Source organism: Larimichthys crocea, chromosome XVIII (assembly GCF_000972845.2).
Source record: "Larimichthys crocea isolate SSNF chromosome XVIII, L_crocea_2.0, whole genome shotgun sequence".
Lineage (NCBI taxonomy): Eukaryota > Metazoa > Chordata > Actinopteri > Sciaenidae > Larimichthys > Larimichthys crocea.
The window spans coordinates 5,011,869-5,039,797 of NC_040028.1; the positions used below are offsets into that span (position 1 = coordinate 5,011,869).

At 41.7% G+C, this 27,929-nt stretch overlaps 1 protein-coding gene and 1 pseudogene across 7 annotated transcripts; one reads left to right on the forward strand and one right to left on the reverse strand.

Annotated features, from left to right (window-relative positions):
• Positions 1-9,848: 9,848 nt before the first annotated feature.
• Positions 9,849-10,518, reverse strand: LOC113748173 (coxsackievirus and adenovirus receptor homolog pseudogene; annotated as a pseudogene).
• A 5,983-nt stretch (positions 10,519-16,501) lies between these two features.
• On the forward strand, positions 16,502-26,953 carry LOC109142298 (uncharacterized). Of its 7 annotated transcripts, none has more exons than XM_027290773.1 (12): positions 16,502-16,810; positions 17,845-17,997; positions 19,399-19,464; positions 19,700-19,762; positions 19,904-21,878; positions 22,403-22,486; positions 22,858-22,947; positions 24,886-24,975; positions 25,346-25,438; positions 25,807-25,953; positions 26,311-26,429; positions 26,513-26,953. In XM_027290773.1, exons 1-11 carry the CDS (start codon positions 16,724-16,726, stop codon positions 26,328-26,330), a joined length of 2,868 nt encoding a protein of 955 aa, XP_027146574.1. In that variant the 5' UTR covers positions 16,502-16,723; the 3' UTR covers positions 26,331-26,429; positions 26,513-26,953. The 7 variants fall into 7 exon arrangements, with proteins under 7 accessions (XP_027146574.1, XP_027146575.1, XP_027146576.1 ...); XM_027290774.1 differs by having other exon boundaries at positions 26,372-26,429; XM_027290775.1 differs by having other exon boundaries at positions 25,807-25,902.
• Positions 26,954-27,929: the final 976 nt, after the last annotated feature.

The window sequence follows — 27,929 nt, forward strand, 5'->3', positions numbered from 1 at the left end:
TGTGTAACCCTTAAGCTCGCAATCAATACCGGCGACTCAAGGTGGACACGTACGAGGACTCTGTACAAGACACACATGGCATAGCTGACACTAAGAAAATGCAGTGCTGGGTCATTCCAGAAGAAGAGAGCCTAGGACGAGAGACTAGATCATGAGAAGAGGAAAAAAAAAAAAAAAAAAAAAAAAAAAAAAAAAAGTCATCCCAATGGATTTCATTGTAAATAAATGAAATGTCAGAAATGTTGTCTTTAAATCAATAAAATGTTTTATTAATCCTCTAAGTGTACAGATTTTTCCATATTTAACAAGTTTGGGAGGTCACAAAACATAAGATAATGAAAATAAAGAAGATAACCATAAACATAAAAGTTGTTGAATACAGTCATCAGTTGCTGCAAAAGGATAATAAGGGGTGTTGCAGTTGACTGCGGTGGTATTTGACGTTTTGAAAATATTCCAGAAACTTTAAAATGCTCGATGGGTAATAGACAAAGTCTGGTGGGAATCCATAAGAGTTCAAGAAGGTGGCTTCACCATCTTTTTCCAATGTTAAAGATAACCAATGCTCCCCAGGCATGTGGGCAGGGTTGTGTGTTGACGATAAAGTAGGCTGGGAGTCTGAAACTTGTGAATGAGGGTAGTTGATCAGATGCCCACACTCCACAAAACACATCTCCCAGGAGGCCGTGTAAAAGGCTCTGCAGTTGAAGACTGTCCATGTCGCTCTTGCAAAGTTAGTAATAGTCCACCAGGACACTCTGGGGCACTCTGAACCTCATCTCAAACCTTAGATTACCACTCATAATGGGGGACAATGCATTGTCATTATCAGCAGGCTTGAGATTAAAATCAAACAGAGTACCTGTGGTTAAATCCCTCACGGTCAATGCACAGTGGTAAATCTTTCAGATGTCTACCTGTTGCCAAAAAAAACATGTTGTAAAACTCTGACTGCTAATCTGTTGAATTGCGGCTGAAAAGCCTTTGCAGGAATCTGTCTGCCATCCTGACAGAGAGCCAGACTCTGTTATTATGGAGGAAATTGAAAGGTGACAGATCTCTTCTCCCTGTGAAAGCTTTGTGATACACCATGCCCAAAACCACGTACTTGGGCATGGACCCTAGAAACAGATTCTCCTGGTTGCATATCCTTGAATTCTCAGGGATGGAATATGTTTTCACGTTGACGCGGGAGAGGGGATAGAGAGCGTTCCCTTTGAGTAAGGCTGCTGCGTGGCCCAATCTCACGGCTGGGGAGACGGTGAGTTTTCACAAAGAGAGAGGCCCCCAGTATTTTCAGGCGGTAAGTGGAGTTACGGGCGGCTGAGAGACAAAAGGCATCATTGACCCGCGTCAGTTTGATTCTTAAGTCGACAGCATTCAGCATGAGCCTCTTGCAGAAATGTCCCCATGCAGAGGACCGAAAAGGTGAAGTTCTCCTGACCAAACAGTAAACCCGGCTCTTTTGAGAGAGTCATTTGGTCTGTTAACAGTCACTAGCACCGGAGGTATCTTTGTAAAAAAGACCTGCGCCGAATTGACTCTTGAGCGCATCCTCTGAAAAGTTGAGCAGAGCTTCGATCATGGCACGGTAAGGATGTGTGGCGCTGGACTGCGAAATCAGTCTCCCAGACTAACATCACACTCATCAAAAATTGTATTCAGGGGATATTTGATGAGGCCTGCAGGTGCATCGTTAGCCAGGTTTGTACCGTCCACGTTTGTAATTTTAACATGGATGTGCAACAAGGTGTCGTTGAGATCCAGATTCTTCCAGTATACAAAGACTTGTTTTTCCACCCTTGACGGTGCGTCGCTTTAGAATCTTCGACGTGAAATACTTTGTCTTGAGCCAGTTTAACTTTTTGCAACTCTTGCTCAGAAAATTAACCTTGAACAGGCTCTCAGTCATAATCTTTTAGTTTGTACACAGGGGGGGGGATGCAATCAAACACCCCTTTCAGCTTCGATATCCTGACTATATCCCCCGTTTTAAATTTCATCTTGATTACCCTTCTGAGGTGTACCATACAAGTTTTGAAGTCACCTGCATGGTATTGTTAAAAATCTAGGGGTAAAAGTGGCCGCTGATTTTAATTTGACAGCCAGATTAAAGCTGTGGTGAAGTCCAGCTTTTTTCAGTTAAGGCAGCTGGCAAAAATAAAACCAGTCATTCAGAGACAGCACTTTGAGACAGTAATCCACGCCTTTGTGACCACTCTGCTGGATTACTGCAATGCACTTTATTTGGGGGTTAGTGGGTCCTCAATTAGTTGTCTTCAGCTGGTACAAAATGCTGCTGCACGGCTTTTAACTGGCACAAGCAAATTTGAGCACATTTCACCGATTTTAGCTTCACTCCACTGGCTGCCGTCCATTTTAAGTTCTTTTTAAGTTTTTATTTGTCTTTAAGGCCTTGAATGGCCTTGCCCCACCTTACCTCTGAGCTGCTGCACCCCAACCGTTCCCTCAGGTACTGGCCAGCTGCTCCTAACTGTCCCTAAACCCATACCCCCGCCCGCCCCCTGTACTGCTATTGGCTGTGCTGACAGCCAATAACACACACGGAGTTTTTAAAGAATTAAAGTTCTGGGAATGGGCATGTGCCAGGGACGTCACTAGGTTTAAGAAACTGGGGTGGCTTAGCCCATAGAGGAGAAAAGTTATTGCGCGCGCCGAAAATTTTTCAGAGCACCAATTAAAGCTTTGTCAATCAATTGATTAATCTAAGACGATGACGCCTCCATACACCTTCAGCTGCTTTACCAGCTAAACACCAGTTAAATTGTGCTAAAATACAAATAAAAATTGCAGGTGCCATACATACCTGCACAAAATGAAGAGGGCAAGTGTTTCATAACTCATCATGGAAACATTATACAGGAGAAGACTGTTCTCTAACCACCACCCTAGACTTACCAACATCTTCATAAACCAGGCCATCACGATGGTTAACTCCCCTGCCCCTCTTTCACCCATCCTATTTTCCCCTCCACCTGCCAGAAAACTAGAAATCTGCACCAATGTGGAGCCATTAAACCAGGAATGAAAACTTGGTCTCAACCCCCATATGTCTTGCCCATTATTTGCAATATACCTTTTCACTTTACATTACTTTTTAATATGTCCACTACTGCTTTGCAATAACCATGTTTCTTTCCATCTTTGTGTGTGTCCTGCACCGGATTTGTCTTTGATTTGATTTTCTTATAAAATATGGTGTAACCTAAAATACAAGTGGTTATAAATCGTCAGTAGACAATAGCATAATTGCAAAGAAGGATATCCTTGACACCTTTTCATATTGGTCTTTTGACAAGTTTTAATGCAAATAGCAATGATGTAGCTGGGATTCAAACACGGAACATTTTGGTTTATTAATTACATAGAACTTTTCTGCTGTTAGCTAAGTGTTACTACCAGCAGTGATGAATGCTTACTTTCTTGAAAAAGGCTCTAATGTCCATCCTTCACCCATGCGTTCGCGTTCTGCTCTTGCCGCTGTGAGGTTCGGCTCTGTACTTCAGAGGTAAACACGCAAGCGGCAGTGAGCAGGGTCGCATGGAAAACATGGACTGGAATTTCAGTGATGTGGGCTGTATAATGGATTGTATAATGACGCACTGAAGGGGCTCTCTCTACCGTACCCGATGAAATGAGATTTATGATCATATTTAAGTGAATAATGACAGTTTATATGATTATTGGTTTAAACTCATATTCTGGCCACTTTGTATTGCATAAATAGGCATTTTTGGGAAAAAAAAAATTGAATAAATAACACCAAATTATTTAGGGGGGCTTGAAGCCTCCCTAAATAAGGCCTAGTGACGCCACTGGCGCATACAGATAAGACCCCAAATGTTGTAAAAAAAATAATATATTTGTAAAACAACCAATGAGAGAAAATAGGTATTTCTGGTCTTCTCCCCTCATGAAGTCATGGAGTTAAAGTTAAAAGGAATGTTCTGGATGGCGGGAAACTCAGTTGTGGAAACAACCTCAGCCGACAAACACACGCAGATAAGACCTGAGTGTAAGAATATCCTGGAAGTGACGGAACACAGATGTGAAAACAACCTCAGCGGACATCCTGGGTTAGAGAGGTGGAAGGCTAATCCTCAAATGGCTGAAATAAAGTCATAAACTTAAATGGGTGTCTGGCTTTCATTTTCTGGGTATAAAAGCGTAACACACGACCCCCAATTGTAAGAATATTCTAGAAATGGCGGGAAACTCAGTTGTCCCAATTGTAAGAATATTCTAGAAATGGCGGGAAACTCAGTTGTGAAAACAACCTCAGCCGACATCTGGTGTTGTAGAGATGCAAGCTAACCCCCTCAAATGGTTGAAACACCATAAACTAATAAGTTGTCTTCAGCATTCGTTTTCTGGCTATAAAACTGTAACTTAGAGCTGGTTGAGTCAGACACCAGAGTCTGTGAACGTACAGTTGACAAGATGGAGCACGGTATGGGAAAACTTTAACTTTATTTTTTGTCTTTCTACAAAAAAAAAAAAAAAAAAAAAAAAAAAAAAAAAAAAAAAAAAAAAAAAAAAAAGAACAAAAAAACAAAACACCACACTATAGTATCATTTTCTTTATAACACACATTTCATTCCGAGGTTTAGCCTCCTACTTCTCCTTCTGACCAACAAGTCCTATTTCCCGGTAAGTGATTTAACATTTTTTAAATTCTGTTCTGCAACAATTGTCTTTTATTTCATGAAGTGACTTCTGATGAGTTTGAGGGCATCCAACTCACACAATCAGATCACGGTGGGTCTATTATTTGCTCTTTATTTTCTCTGACTTTGTCAGTAAACTGATGAGATGTAACTAACTTTTTCCTCATCTCCAAACTTTTATATAGATTTTCTAGGCGGGGCAACGCTGCTGCAGAGTGTTAGAACGCCTGTATCTAGCTATCTATTAGATGGTGATGCAGGAAGCACTCCTCCAGCAACGAGTCATCCCCGTGCGAACCGTCTTCAATTAGGACGATGCAACCGCCCTACTTATGCAGGAAATTCTGCCGACACTACAAGTGGAGCATCAGGTAGGTAAGTCTCTCTTTCGCTCACTGTGCTGACAGCCAATAGCACACCTTCACGCGCACGCACCCCACACACACCATACGATAAGGCCACCAATTTTAAGGATATTCTAGAAGGGAAATGGCAGGAAAACAGTTGTGAGCTCTGCTACAGCTACAACAGCAGTTGTGAAAACCAATCAACCAGCAAAAGATCTAGTGTTACAGAGAGAGACGCAAGCTAGCCCCCAAGTTTTACGACTTTGAACCCAGAAAGGGGTACACACAGAGTTTTAGAATTAAAGTTCTGGGAATGCGCAAGTGCGCACACAGATACGACCCCAATGTTGTAGAAAAATAATAAAAATCTGTAAATTAGCTGTAAATAGATGTAAAATAGTAGAGATGCGAGCTAACCCCCTCCCCAAAATGGATGAGAAAGTAATAAATCGTATTCAGCGTCTTCGTTTTCTCGGTATAAAATACCTAAACCTCTTTGATGCGGACACCAAAGTCATTGAACGTACGGTTGACGAAGATGGAGCATGGTATGGAGCTTTAACTTTAGTCTGTCTACCAAAAAAAGTGAACTATAGCATTTATTTTATTTTTTAGAAAATAACATTTCATCCGAGGTTCAGCCTCCTACTTCTCCTTCTGACCAACAAGACATATTCCCCGGTAAGTGATTTAACTTTTTTTTTTTAATTATTCTGCTTTGCAACAAATGTCTTTTTCATTTCTTGAAGTGACTTCTGACAAGTTTAAGTAACTTCTGAAAGAGTTCATTGCTGCACTAGTATACAGTTTACACACATTTTAGAAACTAGCCAGTAATGTTAACATGTTTTTCTGTGTTATAAGACATTTTTGGTGCTTTTTGGGTTGTTGTTGTATCCAGGATTTTGTTTTCTACACTGAATGTCTTTCCATTTCTTGAAGTGACTCCTGAAGAGTTTGAGGGCATCGATCTCACACAAACAGATCAGGTGGGTCTATTTTTCTCTGACTTTGTCAGTAAACTGATGAGATGTTAACTTTTTTAAAAACTTTTTCCTCGTCTCCAAACTTTCATATATGATCTTCTAGACGGAGCGACGCTGTGCAAGTGTTAGAACGCCTGTATCTAACTATCTATTAGATGGTGATGCAGGAAGCACTCTGAGCACTCCTCCAGCAACGACTCATCCCCGTGCAAACCGTCTGCGATTAGGACGATGCAACGCCCTACTTTTGCAGGAAATTCTGCCGCCCTACAAACTGGAGCTCCACACACACACCACCACACATACACGTTTATCTGGCTCGTGAGGACAGTGGACAAAGCCATGTCTGCTGGGGACCACCCTTTCTAAATGAGATACAGACATGGTTCCAAGTCCAAAATTTTTTTTTCAATTTTAGATTTTCATGTATCACTTCAAATGTTAAGATTTCTCATTTTTAATTTTTCACTTATGGCATATGACATTCCAACACGATGGGATACTTAAGGTGGGGGTGGGGGGGGGGGGGGGATCAATACATGTGAATTTGTTGACGGAGCCGGCGAACACAAACGCCTTCTTTTGGAAGCATGTCCACCAACAAGGTAAAGTGCATATGTTAACAATATTTATTATATTATATTTACTGTGACGAAAACTAATACTACTGTGTCCATGAAATGAAGGTGCAAACAGCATATCCTGGCTCTGTGGTGTGGTCAAATCATTTGTTCTATCAAACTAAAAGACCTACATTTTCATAATAAACAGTTAAAATATCGATTTTATATTACGGCCTTTTAGTGAAATTGAGATATGTTGTTCAATTTTGTAAAACACTAGTAGCTACTAATAGTTTAATAGTGTATAAAAACACCATAGGCTGAGTTTATAGACTGAGCTATGCAAACAAACGAATCATGTCTAATGAAAATTTAATTTTTTAACAGAAACAGAACACATTTTCTATTAACAGCAGGCAACGGGTAACAACTTTGTTTATGCGTACAGCAACTGTTTGACTCAGTAACTTTGGCCCATAATTCTCAGGTGTATAACCACAGTGTAAGGTTACACATAACAAGAGGTTTCAAAACTTCTGTTTGCTGCTGCTTCGCGAATGATGCAGTGCATTAAAGGATCAGAGTTCACACTAGAAAACAAAATTCAAGGAAGGAGGGAGGAGGGTAGGGAAGGAAGGAAGGAGGAGGGAAGGAAGGAAGGAAAGGAAGGAGGAAGGGAGGGAGGTAGACAGGAAAGGAATAGTGGAGGAGGCCGGAGGAAGGAAGACGGAAAGGATGGAGGAAGGGAGAGGGAGGAAGGAAGGAAGACAGGAAAGGAGGGAGGAAGGGAGGAGGGAAGGAAGGTGGGAGGCAGGAGGGAAGAAGACGGCGGAAAGAGTCCATTAATGACCTGAATGTTTGTTTCGTAGGGTGAACTACTCCTCCATCTTGAGCACTTGTATTTTTTGTTGATGCCATTTAACTGAGAATAAACGACCCATAACTGTACTAATGGAAAAGTGCGAATTTTCTATTAACAGCAGGCAAGGGTCAAACTTGTTACTGATTACAGAAATACTTGTTGATCAGTAAACTGCCAATCAATTCTCAGTGTATTTAACCACAGCTGTAAGGTTACACTGAACAAGAGGTTTCAAAACTTCTGTTTGCTGCTGCTTCGCAGAACTGATGCAGTGCATTAAGGAATAAGTTCACCCTAGAAACCAAAATTCAAGGAGAAGGGAGAGGGTAGGAAGGAAGGAAGGAGGAAGGGAAGGAAGGATAGGGAAGGAAGGAAGGAAGGGGAAAAGGGAGGGAGGGAAAGGAAGGAATGGCAGGAGGGAGAAGGAAGGAAGAGACAGGAAAGGAGGGAGGAATGGAGGAGGGAAGGAAGGAAGGAAGACAGGAACAGAGGGAGGAGGGGGGGAAGGAAGGTGGGAAGGCATGGAGAGAAGAAGGGGAAAGTCCCATATGACTGAATTTTGTTTCTAGGGGAACTATTCCTTGATGCATGTATTTTTGTATGCATTAACTGAAGATAAATAATAAACGACATAACTGTCTAATGAAAAGTCTCCACAATTCTTATTAACAGCAGGCAACGATGGTAAACTTGTTACTGATGTACAGAAAACTTTTTTGATCCAGTTAACTGCCATAATTCTCAGGTGTATTTAAACATTAAGGTTACACCATAACAGAGGTTTTTTCAAAACTTCTGTTTGCTGCTTGCTTCGTCCAGAACTGATGCAGTGGCATTAAAGGAATAGTTCACCTAGAAAACAAATTCAGGAAGAAGGGAGGGAGGGAGGACGGAAGGAAGGAGGAGGAAAGGAGGGAGGAAGGGAGGAGAGGGACGAGGAGGGTTGGGAAGGCAGAGAAGAAGAAGGGGGAGAGTCCATAAGATGAATGTTTTGTTTCTAGGGTGAACTATTCCCTTGACAATGTAGTTTTGTATGATTTTTACACTGAAGAAATTTCCTTGTAGAGTGAGTGCCGCTTCCAACTAAGGATACGGTTTTTCACAAGTTAATTTCACTCAGCATCCAAGGTCCTACCTTTAAGTGCCTCTGGGCAAATGCACGGATTACAGTCTACACACTGTGATTTACCCAGGAACCTGTGCCAGTCTTAATATTGTTATCAGCTTCTGTTCTATAGCTTGACTTCTTCCTTGTCCACATCTTCCTCTTCTTTTCTTGATGAATCTATAAAAAAATAAAATAAGATGAAATAAAGGTTGGTGGGGGTGATTCCTATAGATATGTGTCGTCAAAGACAGTCCTAAGGCTGCAGTTTGCCTTTTCATCTGTCAACATCACATCATGAACATCGATAAGAGGAATCGCTAAACTCAGAAAAATGTGGTTGATGGATTCAAGCCAGTCTCAACTTGAACTGTTCTAGTTAAAAAAGTCATACTGTGTTTCGTCTAGTTGTGTGTGAATTGAGTTTCATCAAACACTAAGTACCAATAATTGTAGGAATAGTGGACATCCTGAAACCAACAATGTCTGGGTTTGGTCTTCACAAGACTTGATCCTCCTTTGCTTGGCTGTGATGGGGCATCAGACTCCTGGTCCTCCTCTGCATGTGACCTCTTGATGGGTTTGGTCTTCACAAGACTTGATCCTCCTTTGCTTGGCTGTGATGAGGTATCAGACTCTATCCAGGTGCTTGATGTATCTGTAGGCAACAGATTGACAGTATAATTTTTATGAAAAGCTCCTTTGGAGAGCACTGCTTAGAGAACAGCTGGCCAGATCCAGTACCATAAGAAAGCAGGTAGTGTGCACATTAGGGAAAGAACTCTGTGAAACAGGTTATTGTGAAGGAATAGTTTCACTCAAATAATCAGTTACTATGGATTCACCCTCATGCTAATGAGAAATCAGGTGTCGTTTTTTATTCTTCAAATGGTGCCGTGGGGAGAACAGAACATCCCTCAGCATTATCCAATAACGGGCTGAGACCAATCATAAACCAACCATGTCTCTCGAACTCCTCCGATGGGATATTGGCGTGCTGGGGCTTCATCACCACGTAAGTCGGACTCGGGCTTCATCGCCATGTACTCGGACTTCTGGCTTCATAGAGCATGTACTCGGACTCTGCTTCATCGCCATGTTGCTATTCTCGTGGTTTTATCAGGCTTTGTTTTTTTTTTTTCCCTCGCCATTGTAACTCTGGACTTGTTCCATCTTTGTTCTTTTCGTTGTTTTTATCTTCTTTATTTCTGACTTTTTCCCTTTCTCGCGACTCGGACCTGGTTCATCCCTTCCGATGCTACGCCATGTAAATGGGCTGGGCTTCATCCTGTTGTACTACTTATACAGGTTGGACATCGGCCCAGGAGGGAATGGCTGGCTGCCCACATTGAAGCTGCTCACCGTCGAAATGCGTCTCTTAGAAGGAGGCGCTCCTCTATTATCTCATTGCTGGTTTTCCTCTCGTACTTCTTCCTGTGACGGGCACGCCAATAGCAGAAGAGGGGATGGCAATAATGAGAGGATCAGTAGTACAGCAGAGTTTATGGCCCTGCGATGATGCGTCCCGTGTTGGGATGTGTGTACCATTGAGACGAATACAGTACACCTTGCTCAGTGGCACGCGGTTTTAACAGTGCAGAAGATAGTGCCAGATTCACTGGTAGATGCTCCCTCCACGTTAAGGGTGCCTCCCACAGGATCCATCACAGCAGAGGCGGGCAGCAGCTTGTTGTCACTGGTTTCCTCTCCAGCTGTATAGCAGGGTGTTGGTGCTTTCCATAGATAAGCACTTCAGCACAATGTCTTTGCCCTCGTGTGTGGGGCCTTCGGCATAGCACCTGGGCTTGGATGGTTTCGGCATGACTTCACAGAAACTCTCTGTCGTCGCACCAGGAACCTTCTTCACCCTAACGTGGTAGGTGCCCGAGTCCGAAAATTTCAGCTCTGTCAGATGATGGAGGCGTCGCCGTGCTGGAAAGCAGAGCTGAATGGTTCGACCCTCCATGGGGGCATAATAGTCTTATGGCCTGTCACCTGCGTACAGGATAATACATTGTCCTCTTTCTGTCTTTCAGAGGCCAGAAGGTTCCATTCAATAAACAGTGGCCCAGAATCTTCAGGAGCCAGACTGAACTGGCAATCCAGCTTCACACTCTGACCACAGGCCTTCTCTATGGATGTCGGCCCTGTAGTTGTAATCTCCAGACCAGAGGCCAAACCTGCAAAGAGGCTTAACAGTACACAGCAGAACCGGCCTATCGAAAGATCCATTCCTGATCCTGTTCCATCACTTCTTCTGCAAAACATTTTCTGGGAAAAAAGTTTGGAGATATCAGAGAGAAACAGTCAGAAAGATCATTCATAGTTTTCAGTGACGACCCACTCAGTCGGAGGGCATCGGTTAAGCAACATGAACAGAAACTGTACAGAGCAACAAAGGCTGTTAATTACTTTGACTGTTTTTCCCCCCACTGAAAACAGTCCCTGTCTGGAGAGTCCCTCGTCTGAAAAAAGCCCAGATAAAAGCTTTAAAAGTGCAGTTGTCATTTGGGAGGTGAAGACAGGGTTTTCCCTATCATTATAACCATAGATATTAGGGGTGTCAACGTTTACAATTTTTTCTACACATACATGTGGCTGTTAAACATTACTGTTAATACAACCCTCATTTATACAAACTCTTTATCTTGTCTTTCTCACCTGTGCATTCAAAGCCATCAACATTGGCAAAACCTGGGCCATCATCCTGCAAACGACAGTCAAGAAAAAAAAGTCAACCTTCAAGGTCCAACATTAGAAAATTCATGGTTCAGTCTGATAAAATATAGTGATGCTGTGCATAATTTGCAGACCACAATGGTCGGATTTATAATTTATAATATTATATTTTTATGATATTATCTAAAATCTGATGCAGTTGAAGTGCGCTACAGCATGAAAAAGTGGTGAAAGAAATGCGACAGGCTCGCTGCCCCTGCTGTGGCCCGTTTAGTCAGTCTGACTAGCTGCTAATTGAATGGTTTTTAAATGGAAACTGCAGCATGACACAATAAAACATTTTATTCTTTCATATTAAAGGTTGAATATGTAGAATTTTTATTAAAAGCTATATTTTAAAAAAAATTATACATCCACAGTGCGTTTTGAGGTGTACAGAATGAAAGTGTTCCTTCTCCACAAACATTTTTTTTAGCCTAAATTAATAAATAAAAATATTGTTCTGGAAATCCTACATAGTCAACCTTTAAACCAAAGACGTGGATTGCCTGCTAACGCTCATTTCCACACTCGACTTTTCAGCACGTGCATTAGCTAAAACGCTTGCTAGCTAAGGCTAGGCTAGCTAAACATTTTGGTGAAGCTACAACGTCGCTGCGACACATGTTGCGACACATATGCGAACCTACAGTATGTAATGTTATTCAAGTAAGACATATTTAACAGAACAATATTATATTTGAAGTCTGGAACAAGAACTCAGCACTTACCATCTGCCAGCTCGTCATTTACTTTTTCCATGGTCCAGCCTATGAAGCAGACGGAGCGCGAGCTTGGTCTCTGGAGACCCGCGCATATTGGGGCGAGCGACTATGACTTTGAACGGGGAGAGAGAGCGCAGACGCTAGTTTTTACAGGGGGGGTGGGGCGACACGGGGGTGACCGAGGTGGCCCGTAACGTGCCCGGTTAAAAAAAAAAAAGTGGTCTGGGGGTTTAGTTCATAGACATAGGCCTAATAAATTTATTATATTATTATTTATTATGTTTATGGTTTAGTTACTCTTTAAAGCAAGTTCACTTGGCCTAAGGCAGGTTATTTGGGTTGAATGCTGATGTCATCATCATATGCAAGGAAAAAAGTCAGATATTTATTGAAAGTTGATAGATTGAGAGACAATGTGTAGATATTCAGAGATAAAGATGATGTGGGATTTTTTGTGTTTTTTATTCAAATTTGATGAGAAAATGTTTTTTTTTTTCAAAGCTTTATTCAATGCAATGTACAAATCAATCAGTCACTGCAAATGACCAGTAAAGCTTAGAAAAAAAGTTATGCATCATAATATTTATTGATTGATTATTGGTCCACATAATAACTGATTGATTTTAGGGTGGGTTAGGGTTAGGAAAATTAGTCAAATAAAGTCAAGAGGCTGTCAGGCCTATAGTTTAACACCCTCTGACAGAGTTGACCAGTCTGAAGCAAATCATTTTTTTCAAGTTGTGGAAGTCTGATTTTTTTAGTATGTTGATTGATGACCGGAAAGGCTTTGGTTCAGTGTCATTCTGACCTGTACTTTTCAATGGGCAGGCCTTCAAAGTAATTGCCTTTTTGAAACTTCAAGTGCTTGCCTTTTGCACAAAAAATGACCAAATGACTTGAAACTTGGTGTCTGAACTTTAATTTGGACATAGATTGATCACCCTGAGTCCCAACTCTGTAGACCTATGGGAAAGCTAAGTAGCTCTACGGTGCTCATATCGCAATGCAACCAAAGAATCCACACACAAGACCCTCTGATGTGCAACATAGTTCAATCAAGCCTGCTCTCAGTAGACCACACACACACAATAACTGTATAATTCAAGATCATTTTTCATCACTGTCCAATAAGAATACCATTGCCCACTATTTCACCAGTTAATATGCTCCACATCTACCTCTCTCCATTGTTGTGTATATTGTTGTTTATATTGTTATATTCTTTATATTATGTTATTCTATACTGTATACTGCAGGGGTCGGGAACCTTTTTGGCCGAGAGAGCCGCAAAAGCCACATATTTTAAAATGTATTTCCGTGAGAGCCATATATTTTTTTTAACACTGAATACAAATAAATGTGTGCATTTTTAACTAAGACCAACAGTTTTAGAGTATAAGAAGCCTCTGATACTTCTTAATATTAATGTGACTTCTGGTGCTGCATGATCGTGATCGCACATCGATCTCCATAGCAACCACTGTGTTTCAGAGGTAGATGCGCATGCGTACTCACGTACTGCGAGTGAATTCTCGGGTCATCAGCTCATCAGCACTTTGTTTTCCGAGCTGTTCTATATTGTTAAAATTGAAGTAACACAAAACACTGAACGTAAAGACACTAAATGTGTGGTACGTGTTTGGAAGGCTGGGCGCAGAGGAGACCACCGAGCTCTCTCCGAGGGGAGGGGGAGAGGGCCCGGCCAAGGCTCCGTCCAGCATGGACTAAAACACAGCGCCGACAGTTCCGAAGACGCTAAGACGGTGGCAGCTGCCTCAAACACCGGCAGCTGCCGCGGCAGGAAGTGCCTCTACTAGGTGCCGCTGCCACGAACTGAGCTGCACTCTATTTTCTGACCCAGAGAGCGGTCGTGACTTGCCCTTTTTTATCAGGTTGAATGTTTTCATGGTACGCAGTACCGGCTTACTTTCACCTGCCTGGGAGCCAGACGCAGTCATCAAAAGAGCCACATCTGGCTCGCGAGCCATAGGTTCCCGACCCCTGGTATACTGCGTATACTGTTTGGGTTTTAGTTTTTGACCAGAGTCATGTCCAGGTCAGGGCTTCGGTTTGGGTAATAGGCCTGAAACGTGAGATTCTTCATCAGGAGCCTAGCCTCATGCAGTGTGTGTAAATTCAGACCCCTGGGAGGTCCAGAAGGGTCAGAGGTTACAGGGGTCAAGGATAAGTGTTAAATATGACTTTTATGACCACACTTCCCTGAATAAATCATCAACGCTTTGAGCTGGAGATCTGACTTCAGAGTATGTCGTTCAGACTCTATGGCTGACGGCTGATGTCGAAAATCAGACCCGTGTGACCTATAGAAAGGTCACAGCTGGCAGTCCAGGGTGGCGTCCGGCCTCCTGGGGAGTCCATTTTAAAGACCTTTTCTTTAATATCTTGACAACGGTTTGGGTTATAAGCCTGAAACGTGAGATTCTTCATCAGGGGCCTAGTGCCATCCAGTATGTCACGTTTGGGGCCCCCAGGGTCAAAGGTCGCAGAGCAGCGGCCTGATATATGTCATATTTTACAAAAAGTGACTCAAATTGAATCTGATGCCCCCAAATTTGAATTTGAAAATGGCAGGAAAACACGTTTACTGCTGTATCTCGGCAACCGTTTGGCCCAGAAGGCCGTGCTTCGAGTATGTGGGTCAGGGGGAGAGTTTCCAGAGACATGCCAGGTGTCGGACCCCTGGGAGGTCAGGGGTCACCGTAAGGGGCAAAACACTAACTTTACACTTAATTTCACACAAATGTAGCTACATATTGTCCAATTAAACACTGATGCTTTGACCCAGGAAGCTGATTTCACAGTATATGGTGCAGGACGTGGGGACTATCGATGGTGCCGAGAATCAGGGCTCTGCGCCACTCGGAAAGGTCCAAATTGGACAAAAAGCAGTGTTTATTCATAATCTCTCTATGTGGACTAAGACTAATTTCAACACAAATCCTTGAATAACTTCGACATGCTTTGAGCTGGAAGCCTGAAAGTTTCAGGATATTATCAGGGACCTAGGACTATTCAGGGTTTGCATTTTCAGACCAATCGGACATTCAGAAGGGGTCAAATGTCCAGTTTTAATGTGAAATTCGACGATTTTTTATATTAATTCGGGTCTAACACACCAATGCTTTGACCCAGGAAGCTGAAACTTAAGAATCCAGTCCAGAGTAATGATTAGATTGACTGTACCAAAAATCAGACCTCTGCTCCACTGGGAAGTGTCCAAAAAGGCCAAAAAGCAGTGTTTATTTCAAATCCCTCTTTCTGGATGAAACACATTTCAACACAAATCCTTGAATAACTTGGACATGCTTTGAGCTGAAAGCCTGAAAGTTTCAGGATATTATCAGGGACCTAGGACTATTCAGGGTTTGCATTTTCAGACCAATCGGACATTCAGAAGGGGTCAAATGTCCAGTTTTAATGTGAAATTCGAGATTTTTGATATTAATTCGGGTCTGACACACCAATGCTTTGACCCAGGAAGCTGATTTCACAGTATATGGTGCAGGACGTGGGGACTATCGACGGTGCCGAGAATCAGGGCTCTGCGCCACTCGGAAAGGTCCAAATTGGACAAAAAGCAGTGTTTATTCATAATCTCTCTATGTGGACTAAGACTAATTTCAACACAAATCCTTGAATAACTTCGACATGCTTTGAGCTGGAAGCCTGAAAGTTTCAGGATATTATCAGGGACCTAGGACTATTCAGGGTTTGCATTTTCAGACCAATCGGACATTCAGAAGGGGTCAAATGTCCAGTTTTAATGTGAAATTCGACGATTTTTTATATTAATTCGGGTCTAACACACCAATGCTTTGACCCAGGAAGCTGAAACTTAAGAATCCAGTCCAGAGTAATGATTAGATTGACTGTACCAAAAATCAGACCTCTGCTCCACTCAGAAGTGTCAAAATTGGCCTCTGTTGTCTGACCCAGGGTTTTTACATTAATTTGCATTTACATACATACATTAATTTTTACATTTTAACATTCTTTTAATGGGGCTTTCATGAGCCCTTTTGGATTTTAAGGAGTTGTTTTGGCCCCCCGAGAGCCTGTGCCCCTCATAGTGCTCTTTTCAAAGCGCTGATTGAGCGCATATGCCCTCCATTGTCAGCAGTATTGTCCGTGGGTGACTTATTTTGGTCACTATTACCACAAAAACAAACAAACAAATAAACAAAAAGCTTAATTTTATAAACTGGGCCTCCACAGTGCTCTCTGAAACTAGGCCTGGGCTGGCTTGTGTCCATGAAATGGGAAAATTAATACGAATTATAGGCTACTATTAATTTGGTCCGCAATGTAGTGGATTGTAAGTATAAACTTGCATTAAATGGAAATACGAGTAAAGTAGGCTAAAAGTACTTTAAAATACTAAAGTAAAAGTACTTACTGCCCACCACTAGAATAGTGAAACTTTGGTTAAGGAGAGAAGACTTAATGTTAACAGTTTAGTTTTGTGCAGTTTTCTGTAGTGTTAGATGTGAAACATCATAGATTTGCAGCAGTAGCCTGTAAACTACCCTGTGAGTCCCTGTTGAGAAGTGGAGGAATACTGTGCGGTCCTCGCGCTGCCTCTGCCGAGCCTTAATTAATGGCCCATCAGCTTCAAAGGACACCGCCCGTCCCCACCTGCAGCCTCAGCTCTGCAGCTCTGCGCATCTCCCGCAGCTCAGGACGCTCAGGACGGGACGGCTCGCCAACATGGCGGCACGAGCGAAGCGGCTTAGAAAAAGACTCGACGTGTTACGGAGTCATCACAACAAATGTCAAACACAACACCAGCAGCTGGTAAGATTTTAACTTCTCTCACTTTTGCTTTAATATGTCATGATTTTAATCGGACTTATCTTCTTCGTAACTATTCATGGGTTGCAGTGACGTCACGTCGGAGTGACCGCCGCCATATTTGTGTCCGCTTTGACAGTTCTCCTCATATGAGAGCATGTAAACCACAGGATGGAAATAACAGTTTCTTGACAAAATGACATGTTTCATACATCCTGTCTGGGTTTGTTTCTCCATAACAACAGACTATTTCCAGGATTTCCTCCTACTACTCCACTTGTTCTGGTGACATGACATGCTGTGGTCTGTGTCCAGATGCCCTGATTCGGACACAAATATGGCGGCGCAGAAACACAGTGATGTCATGTGAATCTAATGAATAGCCTCCTTTACCAAGGCCTCGGTTTATAATGTGTGCAATGAATTACTTTATTGAATTAATTATTGCCGGCAAAGCTCACTAGCAGCTGGACGCATTGCAGAGTGTCGATAAAGATATGTATGTGCTGATTCACGTGACTAGATGTTTACGACCGAGTTATTGAGTTAGTTGTGTGTAAATCTGTACAAGCAATCTTTCAGAAAATACAGAGCTCATTAAACTGACAATGAACTGTTATGAACAGACTCATAGCAGACATTTACTGTGTGTAATTATTGAGTCTAATTGGCTAAGTATCTTAAAATAAGTTGAAATCTGTCTAGTCTGACATAGCCTGATCCTCCTCACTACCAGCAGCAGTGAATCTGAGCAACAGAGGGAGGAGGACAGAAGAGACCACTTAGTTGTTAACCAGTGTAAAGACCTGCATCCTTTTTAAATAGTAGTATGTGTTCGTCATCCTTAGTAATGTAAAACTTTAACTGCGGCAGTGCGGCTTTTGAAAGCATATCGAGTTAACACAAAAAGATCACACAGGGCAAATTTTTCTTCAAAAGTCTTGTTCTGTGTCCAATTGGTGGCTTCATTATGAAGTTTCTCCTTGCCTCACCTCCTTGTCTCCTCTCCTTCTGACACCCTCTCCTCTTTCATCTAGATGGAAGCCATGGACCACCAAAAGCAGCAGCAGCTGGGGTCCACAGCCCTTGGTCTGTCTAAGCAGCTCAAGGTGGATTTGCCCCCAGAGGAGACTACCACTGCCACCATTAATATCAACCACCTGCTCATTTCCATGGAGAAGAACAGTGAGGTGAGATAGAGGCCTGCAAATATTCCTACAATACCTACAAGTCATATTTTAAATAGCAATTTATTAGTCTGTAAACAGTAATATGACTAAAACACAAATGCAATGTTCCAACAAACTTAGGCTATTTCATAAAAAGTATTCAGCAGAATGAACTCGTCGCAAACTTTGCAACCTTAGTTAGCATACAACAATAAAATATAACAAGTAGTCTTTTTTATTCAAGGTTTAAAATTGAAATCTAAAGATTTTTCATTGAAGATTTTTTGAATTGCTCCTGTTATGCAGTTGTTCCCTCACCCCCTGCATTGCCACTGCAGCTTTTAATGGGAGCGGATGGATCTTAGGCTGTTCAGGCTATTTACATCTCACAAAACTGCAATATTTTAACAGACAACTTCAGATGGGGGGGGGGTAATAATAACAATTATTAATTATTATTAATATTCACTCTACAAATATTCTCTACAAAATACTATACTATAGTAGATTAGAGTAGACTATACTAAGCCTACTTGCTGCAAAGTCTGCATGTTTTGTCAGAGCACCTGATTTTGCGGGGCTTGCTAAAAAAAGACTCTAATGCCTTATCATAAGGGAAGGCCTCAGGACAGGGTCCATTGATGGAGATGTGTTGTCTCTTTCTCTCCCTGACCCTGTCTTTGTGCTTGAGCAGCACTGGTTGAAGCCTGAAAATATTGTAAAGAAATTAATAACATATCTAAATACGCTGGTCGGACTGTTCAGCTCTGTTTCAGACTGATACCTCTGGTTCAGGCTGGTCCTCATCCTCAACACGTCTCCTTTTCAAACGCGGAAAATATTTTTCAATACTCATCTGGACTGAAGCAGCAAACATTCAGTGTAAGGGTAAAAAAACTACATAACAGTACTTATAACAACTTTATTTGATTCACAGCTGCTAGTGTTTTGACCTCGACAACCCAACTACATTTTACCGCAAACTTGCGACTAATTAACTTTATAAAGAAGGTGTAAAGCAGGATGTAAATAGTCTAAACAGCCATGAAATGAAGACGCACTTCATTCTGAAAATAATATACAGTAGTCATGTGGTAAACAACTTTCAGCTGCAGGTCTATGTTGAACTGTTAAAGTAATATTTATTAATTAATTGTAAAACCAGTTAATCCCTACAGCTCACAAAATATTAGGCTATTTAACATAGGCTACTATTAATTAATTGTTATTTATTTATTTGGCGTATTTCCTGCTGGACATTTTGGCTATTGATATTTTCATATGCCTGTCAATTACACTTGATGGCCAAAAGCTCTCATATTCTGGCTAACTTAAAGTTTGAGCATAAGATACTTTTCAGGCATACATGCTTAATTTTGTAAGGGATGACTAGTATTTTGCATGTGCTGACCTCAATTGCAGGGCCAGCCCCCCCCTAAAAAGTCAGAAGATCAGGAGGAGGGAGAGAAGACAGACGAGGTAGAGGAGGTTAGTGTCGCACATAAAGAGTGATGCCACACATGCAAGCAGGTACTCAAATTGGGGGAGAGAGAATGTCAGAGATAACATAAAAAATTTTAGTTACACAAAGAAAAATTTAATAGTGCACCCGGGTGGACAGTTAAACATTTTATTTGTGAAATTCAATTAGACACAATGTAAAAAATGATGATTTTGTAATTGGAAATTGTATTTCAGAGTATGTTTTTTGTTACTCTTTCAGGAAATAGACCAGTGCCCTCCAGACCCAGATGTTCCTCCGCTGAAGAGAACTGAGAGTGTCTTTGTAAGTTTGCAGACAAACCAGTGTGAATTTTGAAATCAGTTGTGATGACAAAATTACAAACTATTATTGCAGTTGGAAAATTGAAGTGGGAAATATTCTTCAAAAACATAGTAATTGAGTCCCATCTGACTTCTTTTCTAGCTTACAAAGAAAATGCTTGGGATCTCTGACGAATCAATAACAAGCAGTGAAATAAGCGAGGATGAGTATGTTCCTAGTCCAACATCAGAATCAGAAGTATCGGAGGAAGAACTCAAACTGCTCAAGTCTACAAGAAATTACAGTTCATCAAATAACTCTGATGGTCGACACTTGAAGAAAGGTCATGTCAAGCCTGTTAAATGCAGACAGAGCACATCTTCCTCTTCACATTCCTTGGCTGATTGTGAGGCATCAGATTCCTCCAGTGACACAAATGCAAAAGTCTTGATGCTGAGAAAGAAAGACAATGGTGGTAGAGTCTACAATAAGAGGCACTACTGTTTGTACTGTTTTAAACCATATGCCAAAATTGCACGGCACTTGGACAAGAAACACAGCAATGTGGAGGAGGTGGCACAAGCGTTCAGTTATCCAAAAGGATCAGCGGAGAGAAAGCTGCAGATAACTCTCATTCGAAATAAAGGCAATCGTCACCACAATTTCGAGGTCCTGGAGGAGGGTAAAGGGGTGATGGTTCCCTCTCAGCAAAGCAGTGCACCAGTGAGTGTAAAAGACTATTTACACTGCAAATACTGTGAGGCATTACTGAAAAGGAAAGTGATATGGCGGCACATGAAAAAATGCAAGCTGGCAAAGACAAGCATAAAGCCAGGCAGAACTAGAGTACAGTCACTTTGTGCTGCTGGACAGCCTGTCCCAAAAGACATAAATGACAAAGTGTGGGGCTTAGTAAATGGCATGAATCAAGACAGCATAACAGACATAATTCGGCAAGAAAAATATATTCTGAAGTTAGGAGAACACTTCTATAACAAAAAAGGCACAGACAAAAGCCAACACCAATACATTAGACAAAAGATGCGGGAAATGGGAAGGTTAGTTCTCCAAGCAAAGACTCTTGGCAAGCTGAAAACAATACATGACTTCTTTCTGCCAGCAAACTTCTGCCACGTCGTGAAAGCTGTGAAGATGGTCTGTGGATGGAGTGAAGATACGAGCAGTTTCAAGATCCCATCCTTGGCACTCAAACTAGGCCATAGCCTAACTAAAATAGCAGATATTGCAGAGTTTGAAGCAAGGATGTCAGAGAACAAGAAGGCCCTTGAAAATGTGGTGACGTTCAGGACATTGAAAGAGAATAAATGGGATGAGTGGGTTTCTTCGCATGCACTGAGGAACCTCAGGGAGTCGAAATGGAATACACCTCTTCTGATCCCCTACTGTGAAGATGTTGTGAGACTGCACAACCATATTGACGCAGAAAGGCCCAAGTATCGGTCCATTCTTAAAACCTCACCAAATAAGAGGAACTGGTTAAGTCTTGCTAAACTAACGCTCTGTGAAGTGATCGTCTTCAATCGTAGGAGAGAGGGAGAAGTTTCAAAGATGTCCCTGAATGACTTCATGTTGAGAAACACCTTTGCCAGTAATCCAGATCTTGACCTTGCCTTGACCGACGTGGAAAAGAAACTCTGCAAATACTTTGAGCGTGTGGAAATCAAAGGTAAGCGGGACAAAAAGGTTCCTGTCTTACTCAGCCCAGACATGGTGTCCTCCATTCAGATGCTGGTGAGTTACAGACGACAATGTGATGTGCCAGATGAAAATGTGTATTTGTTTGGTAGACCTGAGGCAGAAAGTCATCTCAGAGGATCTGATGCCATCCGTGCTATCGCATGTGAATGTGGGGCTAAGGACCCTCAAACACTGACATCAACTAGACTCAGGAAACAAATGGCAACCATGTCACAAGTTCTGAACTTAAAAGACAATGAGGAGGACTGCCTCGCAGGTTTTATGGGTCACAACATCAGGGTCCATCGACAATATTATCGGCTCCCTGAAGGGACATTACAAGTTGCCAAAGTTGCAAAGTTGCTTATGGCCTGTGGGAGAGGAGAGCTGTCACAATTTAAAGGCATGACACTGGATGAGATCAACGTTGATCCAAATGGTAAAACCTCACCTTGCACACACTATTTTTTAACATTTTAATTTGTGATGGTTTAGAGCAGAGGTGTCAAACTAATCTTCATTCAAGGGCCACATACAGACCAATTTAATCTCATGTGGGCTGGATCATTAAAAAGATGGAGGGAAGGAAAGAAGGAAGGTAGGAAGGACAGAAGGAAAGAAGGAACAAAGAAAGGAAAAAGGGAAGGTAGGGAGGAAAAAAGGAAGGGAGGAAGGAAGAAATGCAGGAAGGACAGAAGGAAGGTAGGAAGGACAGAAGGGAGGAAGGAACAAAGGAAGGACAGAAGGAAGGTAGGAAAGATAGAAGGAAGGAAGGAAGGAACAAAGCAAGGAAAAAAGGAAGGTAGGATAAGAAGGAAAAGAACACAGGAAGGAATGTGGGCCAGATTGCTCCTCTTAGCGGGCCAGTTCTGGCCCACGGGCCACATGTTTGACACCCCTGGTTTAAATTTATCATGGGTTTGTCATGCTGGTTCACAACATTTTTTGCTGTGTTTTTTTCAGAGGAAGTACCTGAAGACAGCTCTCTATCTGGAGGTGAAGATGAAGATGAAGATGTGATGTCGAGTCTATCCTCTAACTCATCAGGTACATTCACTGAACCAGTGGTTCTAGAAATGGGGTCTGGGCACTCCCAGGGGTTCCTGGGTGTTCCCAGCAAGTAGGGGAATAAGTTGTTTTCACTTGTTAGCACCATAACACAATTACAAAATCGATTTTGTCATGGGTTTAATAAACTTTATGTATGTAAAACATCTAAAGCTTTTATCTAATGGGGATCTGAAGTCGAAGTCAATTTTGGGGTCTTGAATGGGGTATCAACCACGCTATATAGTTAAAAACAGAACAGGTCAATGTTGGCATGGCGTGTGTTCTCAGTCCACGGAGAGGACGATTTAGTACATTCAGTGCTTCAAGTGAGCTTTTCTAACATTGCATCTTTATGTTTTTCCTTGAAGGTCTAAGACCAGTGAAAAAGACCAGATCTGTTGATTGTACACCTACAGAAGAGGACCAGGAGTCTGATGCTTCATCACAGCTAACCAGAGGTATTTTAAAGGAATGGTTCACCCCATGTCAATATTCAATCATTACCTACTCACTCTCATGCTGATGAGAAATCTGATGTAGTTTTTTTATTCCTCTACAGATGAACAGGCTACATTAATATTTAAGCCACAAAAACGTACTAAATTATGTTTCAAATCAACTGTGTATGTCATGGCTTTGGGACACTTAGATTTTTTGTGACTGTTACCATCACAACCGTTTATTCATCATCACAAACATTTATCCGTTATATGGATAAATGCTGAGGGATGTTGTTCTCCCCACGGCACCATTTGAGGATTAAAAAACTACACCTGATTTCTCATTAGCATGAGGGTGAATCCATAGTAACTGATTATTTGAGTGAACTATTCCTTCAACAATAACCTGTTTCACAGAGGCCGATTACCGATATAGAGCCGATATTCATTTCCAGTAAAAGGGAAAATATTGGTGTCAAAATTTTAAATACAAACTTCACTTAACTTTGTTTAAATGCCTTCCAGCATGCGTTTATTAAGCAGCTTTTTAATACGTTTATTGGCTTTTTTTCTTTCACACCATAGTTTTAATTTTTTAAACAAAAATTGCAGAGTTCCCAGCAGCATCTCTTATAAAGTCAACTGAAAATTTAAATAAATAAATAGCTCCCTGATGTTTATAAAGTAAATAAAAACTGAGTTAAACAAAATTTACACACAAATCTGAGTCTAAAATAAATCAGTAGTCCCAGTTGAGCAGCACCAGATTATTTGCATTTGCATTTGTTACACACTGCCTTTCCTGCTGTTGGTTGGCTGAAATAATTCCACACAGCACTTTTGGTATTCGGTCTCTCCATCTGCAATAAGGGTTTAAAAAAAAGAGACAGAGTTAAACGTGGGGCCACATGCATCATATGCTCAACTCATCATGTTTAAATTAAAACAGCATTTGGGAAGTTGTTGATTTGTATTATGTAAATGTTATAATGTTGTATAATGTTAAAATGTTATAAATATGTGATAGCAGGGACCCTGCCATTCAAAACTAGGCGGCTACATTACTAACAATTAGTGTAACGATAGCTGAAAAAAATAGTACAGTAGAAATAGGAGACTGTTTATCCCTGAACACCATGCAGTTCATGTAGACTTTATGATGCAGTTATTTGCCTACATTATGTTACTGCCCTACAGTTTTCTCTCAGACAGACAGTACATTACTTTGCTGTCAGTTTCTGCAGCTTCTCGTGTGGCTTAACGACACACACATGGACATAGCTGAGCGTCTAGAGACAGAGAAGGAAAACTAACTAACTAACTAACTTAACTAATGCTACGCTAAAAGCCTTTACAACAACGTGCCTCAACGTGCTTGACGTCTTTGCAGTAAAACTGAGCTGAATTGAGTTCATTAGGTTTTTTACTTTATCACTCACACATTCTACTATTAGCCTACGGAGGCAGGGCTGTGAGCGAGCAAAGTTGCAGCTTATGTTTATAACGTTAATAGGCTCATAGAAATGTTACTAGTAGTTGTAGAGGAGGATTGTGGACTGTTTATTACAATTTCAGGTGACTTAACTTACCTTCGAGGCATCTACTTCGGACCGCTCTCTCTGGGACATGTGAGATGCCGCTGCTGTGTTGCTCTGCTGTGCATGCACACTGCTGATTGGCTGTTACCGTGACTCTGCTTGTGACCAATCAGATGGTGTTGTGGGTGGGACAATGTTGGAGACAGAGTAGTGACAGCCAGTGACAACAGAGAGAGGCGCGGCTGCATCAGAGCAGAGCCAAAATAATCCAGTTTTAAATTGTTCTTCTATCGGCCGTCAAATTTAAAATTAAAGGCTTATTATAGATATGCGTCAAAATGTTGAAAATCGGCGCCGATAATCGGTTGATCCCTACTTTAAATGAACTTTTCTACCATTGTGTCTCTTTGTTTTCAAGGAGGGTCAAGTCATGTGAAGACCAAACCCATCAAGAGGTCACATGCAGAGGAGGACCAGGAGTCTGATGCCTCATCACAGCCAAGAAAAGGTATTTGAACAATAACCTGTTTCAGTGGGTGTAACATTCCATTCATAATTCATATTTATTTATTATGAACTTTTCTTTTAATATCAGAGTACTTTTATTCTGCCATTTATTGGTTTTAAGCTGTGCTCGAACTTGTCTATTTAACTTTGAACACAACTTTAATTCATTGTCTGCACCAGGGACAGTTTCTGTAATTTTGTTGTGTTTATATATAATGACACGTTCTGATTCAATGTAAGATACACAAATCAATATCCTCCTCATATCTGGAGAAAAAACTTGAATGATATAAATGTGGTTTCCTTAAAAGTCTTCTAAGATGCAGTGTTTTAAATGAGCTTTTCTAACATTGCATCTTTATGTTTTCAAGGAGGGTCAAGTCCTGTGAAGAAGACCAAACCCATCAAGAGGTCACATGCAGAGGAGGACCAGGAGTCTGATGCCTCATCACAGCCAAGCAAAGGTATTTGAACAATAACCTGTTTCAGTGGGTTATTTTATAGTCTCATACAGACATTGTTGGTTTCAGGATGTCCACTATTCCTACAATTATTGGTACTTTAGGGTTTGATGAAACTCAATTCACACACAACTTAGAAAACACAGTATGACTTTTTTTTAACTAGAACCAGTTCAAGTTGAGAACTGGCTGAATCCATCAACATCATATTTTTCTGAGTTTAGCGATTCCTCTTATCGATGTTCAGGGATGTGATGTTGACAGAATGAAAAAGGCAAAACTGCAGCCTTAGGACTGTCTTTGACTGACACATATCTATAGGAATCACCCCCACCAACCTTTATTTCATCTTATTTTATTTTTTTTTATAGATTCATCAAGAAAGAAGAGGAAGGTGTGGACAAAGGAAGAAGTCCAAGCTGTAGAACAGAAGCTGATGAACAATATTAAGACTGGCAAGGTTCCTGGTAAATCACAGTGTGTAGACTGTATCCGTGCATTTCCAGAGGCACTTAAAGGTAGGACCTGGGATGCTGTGAAATACTATGTGAAAAACCGTATCGATAGTTGGAAGCGGCACTCTACAAGGAAATTCTTCAGTTAAATGCATACAAAAATACATGCTCAAGGAATAGTTCACCCTAGAAACAAAATTCAGTCATTATGGACTCTCCCGCCTTCTTCTCTCCTGCCTTCCCACACTCCTTCCCTCCTCCCTTCCTCCCTCCTTTCCTGTCTTCCTTCCTTCCTTCCCTCCTCTCTTCCTTCCTTGAATTTTGTTTCTAGGGTGAACTATTCCTTTAATGCACTGCATCAGTTCTGCGAAGCAGCAGCAAACAGAAGTTTTGAACCTCTTGTTATGTGTAACCTTACAGCTGTGGTTAAATACACCTGAGAATTATGGCAGTTACTGATCAACAAGTTTCTGTACATCAGTAACAAGTTAGAACTACAAGAGCTACCTAGACCAAAAAACCCTACGTCCGTCATCAAGGTAGGTAATGTTTTCTAAATATAGAAAAATCTTTTGTCTTGTCTCTTAATTGTCTTGTGAATTGAAATGTTTTTTGTCCCCAGTTGTGGAACAAAGGAGCTGTGGGACCAAAACCCTGGAGCCAGCAGTACAGCCTGACGGTGGGGACAAGACGCGGGAAGGCCGGCGCTGTGAGCCTGAAACACGATCCGTGGAGCCAGCAGTGCAGCCTGCGAGGGAGGGAGTCGCCTCACACCCACTGAGTGCGGATGAGACTTGAAAGCTTTTACCTGCTTTATGAGATTGCTGATTTTATTAAGAAACCAGACGATCGTGAGACACTGCAAAGGTTGGATGCGCTTTGTGAAATTGTTGATTTCAGGAGGAAAAAGTCCTAAACGTGTGGTGTGACATTTAAAATAAACTAAAAATGAATGAAGAAAACTTCTCTTTTGGTCTGTCTGATTTAGAGTTTATGGTTGAGCAATTGAATCAAATCTCCCCACCTCCTCCTGTAGATGTAGCCGTTGCTAATGTGGGTGAACCATCATCACAGACTGCTAATAACCATTTCCAACCATTAGAAGACGCTCTGCTGCTTCTAAATCAAAACCCATCTTCATCCGATGTTGAAAATTATTTCCATCCTTTAGAACTTGCAATGCATCAGATGGACCACACCCCTCCCTCCTCCTCCTCATCCCCTTCTCCCTCCCCCTCCTGCTCACAGTCGAATGAAAACCAAATCCCCCCTCCTTCTCCTCCTCCTCCTACCCCACCTGCTCCTTCATTTCAAGTCCATGTCCAGCATGGTGGAGGTCAGGCTGATTCACCCCCCAGGCCGTCCACCTCCTCCAAAAGCGAGACTGTGTCCCGCGACCGGTTCAACAATCTGGAGCTGAGACGAGTGTTCACCGTTCCCCCTGCCAGAAACATACCGGATCTTGCAGTTTTATGACGATGTGATGTTGATTCTCAGAGAAATGGCTGGCGCTATCAGAGCACAGGTTGGGCGTAATGATGTAATACAGCTAGAGCTTATTGGTGAGAATGTTCAGAATCATGTCTCTGTGGTTGTTGAGGATGAACATGGTGATGCTATCTTACCTGCTTTTGAGGGCTTGCTGGAACGCTTGGTTCAATCTAACACCGAGATAGCATCAGATGCTAGGATAGAATTAATGGTTCAGGTTGTGCATGATCCTAGAGGCGGTGTTAAACGCAAACTGGACAAAACTTTAGACTGAAATAATACGAATTAAAAGACAACATCTGTACATTGTGGACAACAGGAATGATCACCTCTGCTTTGCCATCAACTTGGCCCATGTAAACGATCCTCTGATCACTGATAATCAGGCCTTAGAACAAGGGAGAGAGTTTCAGAGACTCGTCGGTCTGACAGCTCAGACACCCGTCACCTTTACTGACGTGTGCAAATTTGAAAAAGTTCTGAACCGCAAAATTGTTATTTTTTACAGAAGTCCGGATCAGCAGCTGCTCTCTCATTTTGAGACAGCT

What these genes read in the sequence shown, in the direction of transcription:
- LOC109142298 (XM_027290771.1), top strand. Translation starts at nt 16,724, where the DNA reads ATGGCGGCACGAGCGAAGCGGCTTAGAAAAAGACTCGACGTGTTACGG. An exon ending in AGACAGACGAGGTAGAGGAG is followed by an intron (nt 19,465 to 19,699) that starts GTTAGTGTCGCA and finishes TTACTCTTTCAG; the next exon opens with GAAATAGACCAGTGCCCTCC. An exon ending in CTCATCACAGCCAAGCAAAG is followed by an intron (nt 25,439 to 25,806) that starts GTATTTGAACAA and finishes TTTTTTTTATAG; the next exon opens with ATTCATCAAGAAAGAAGAGG.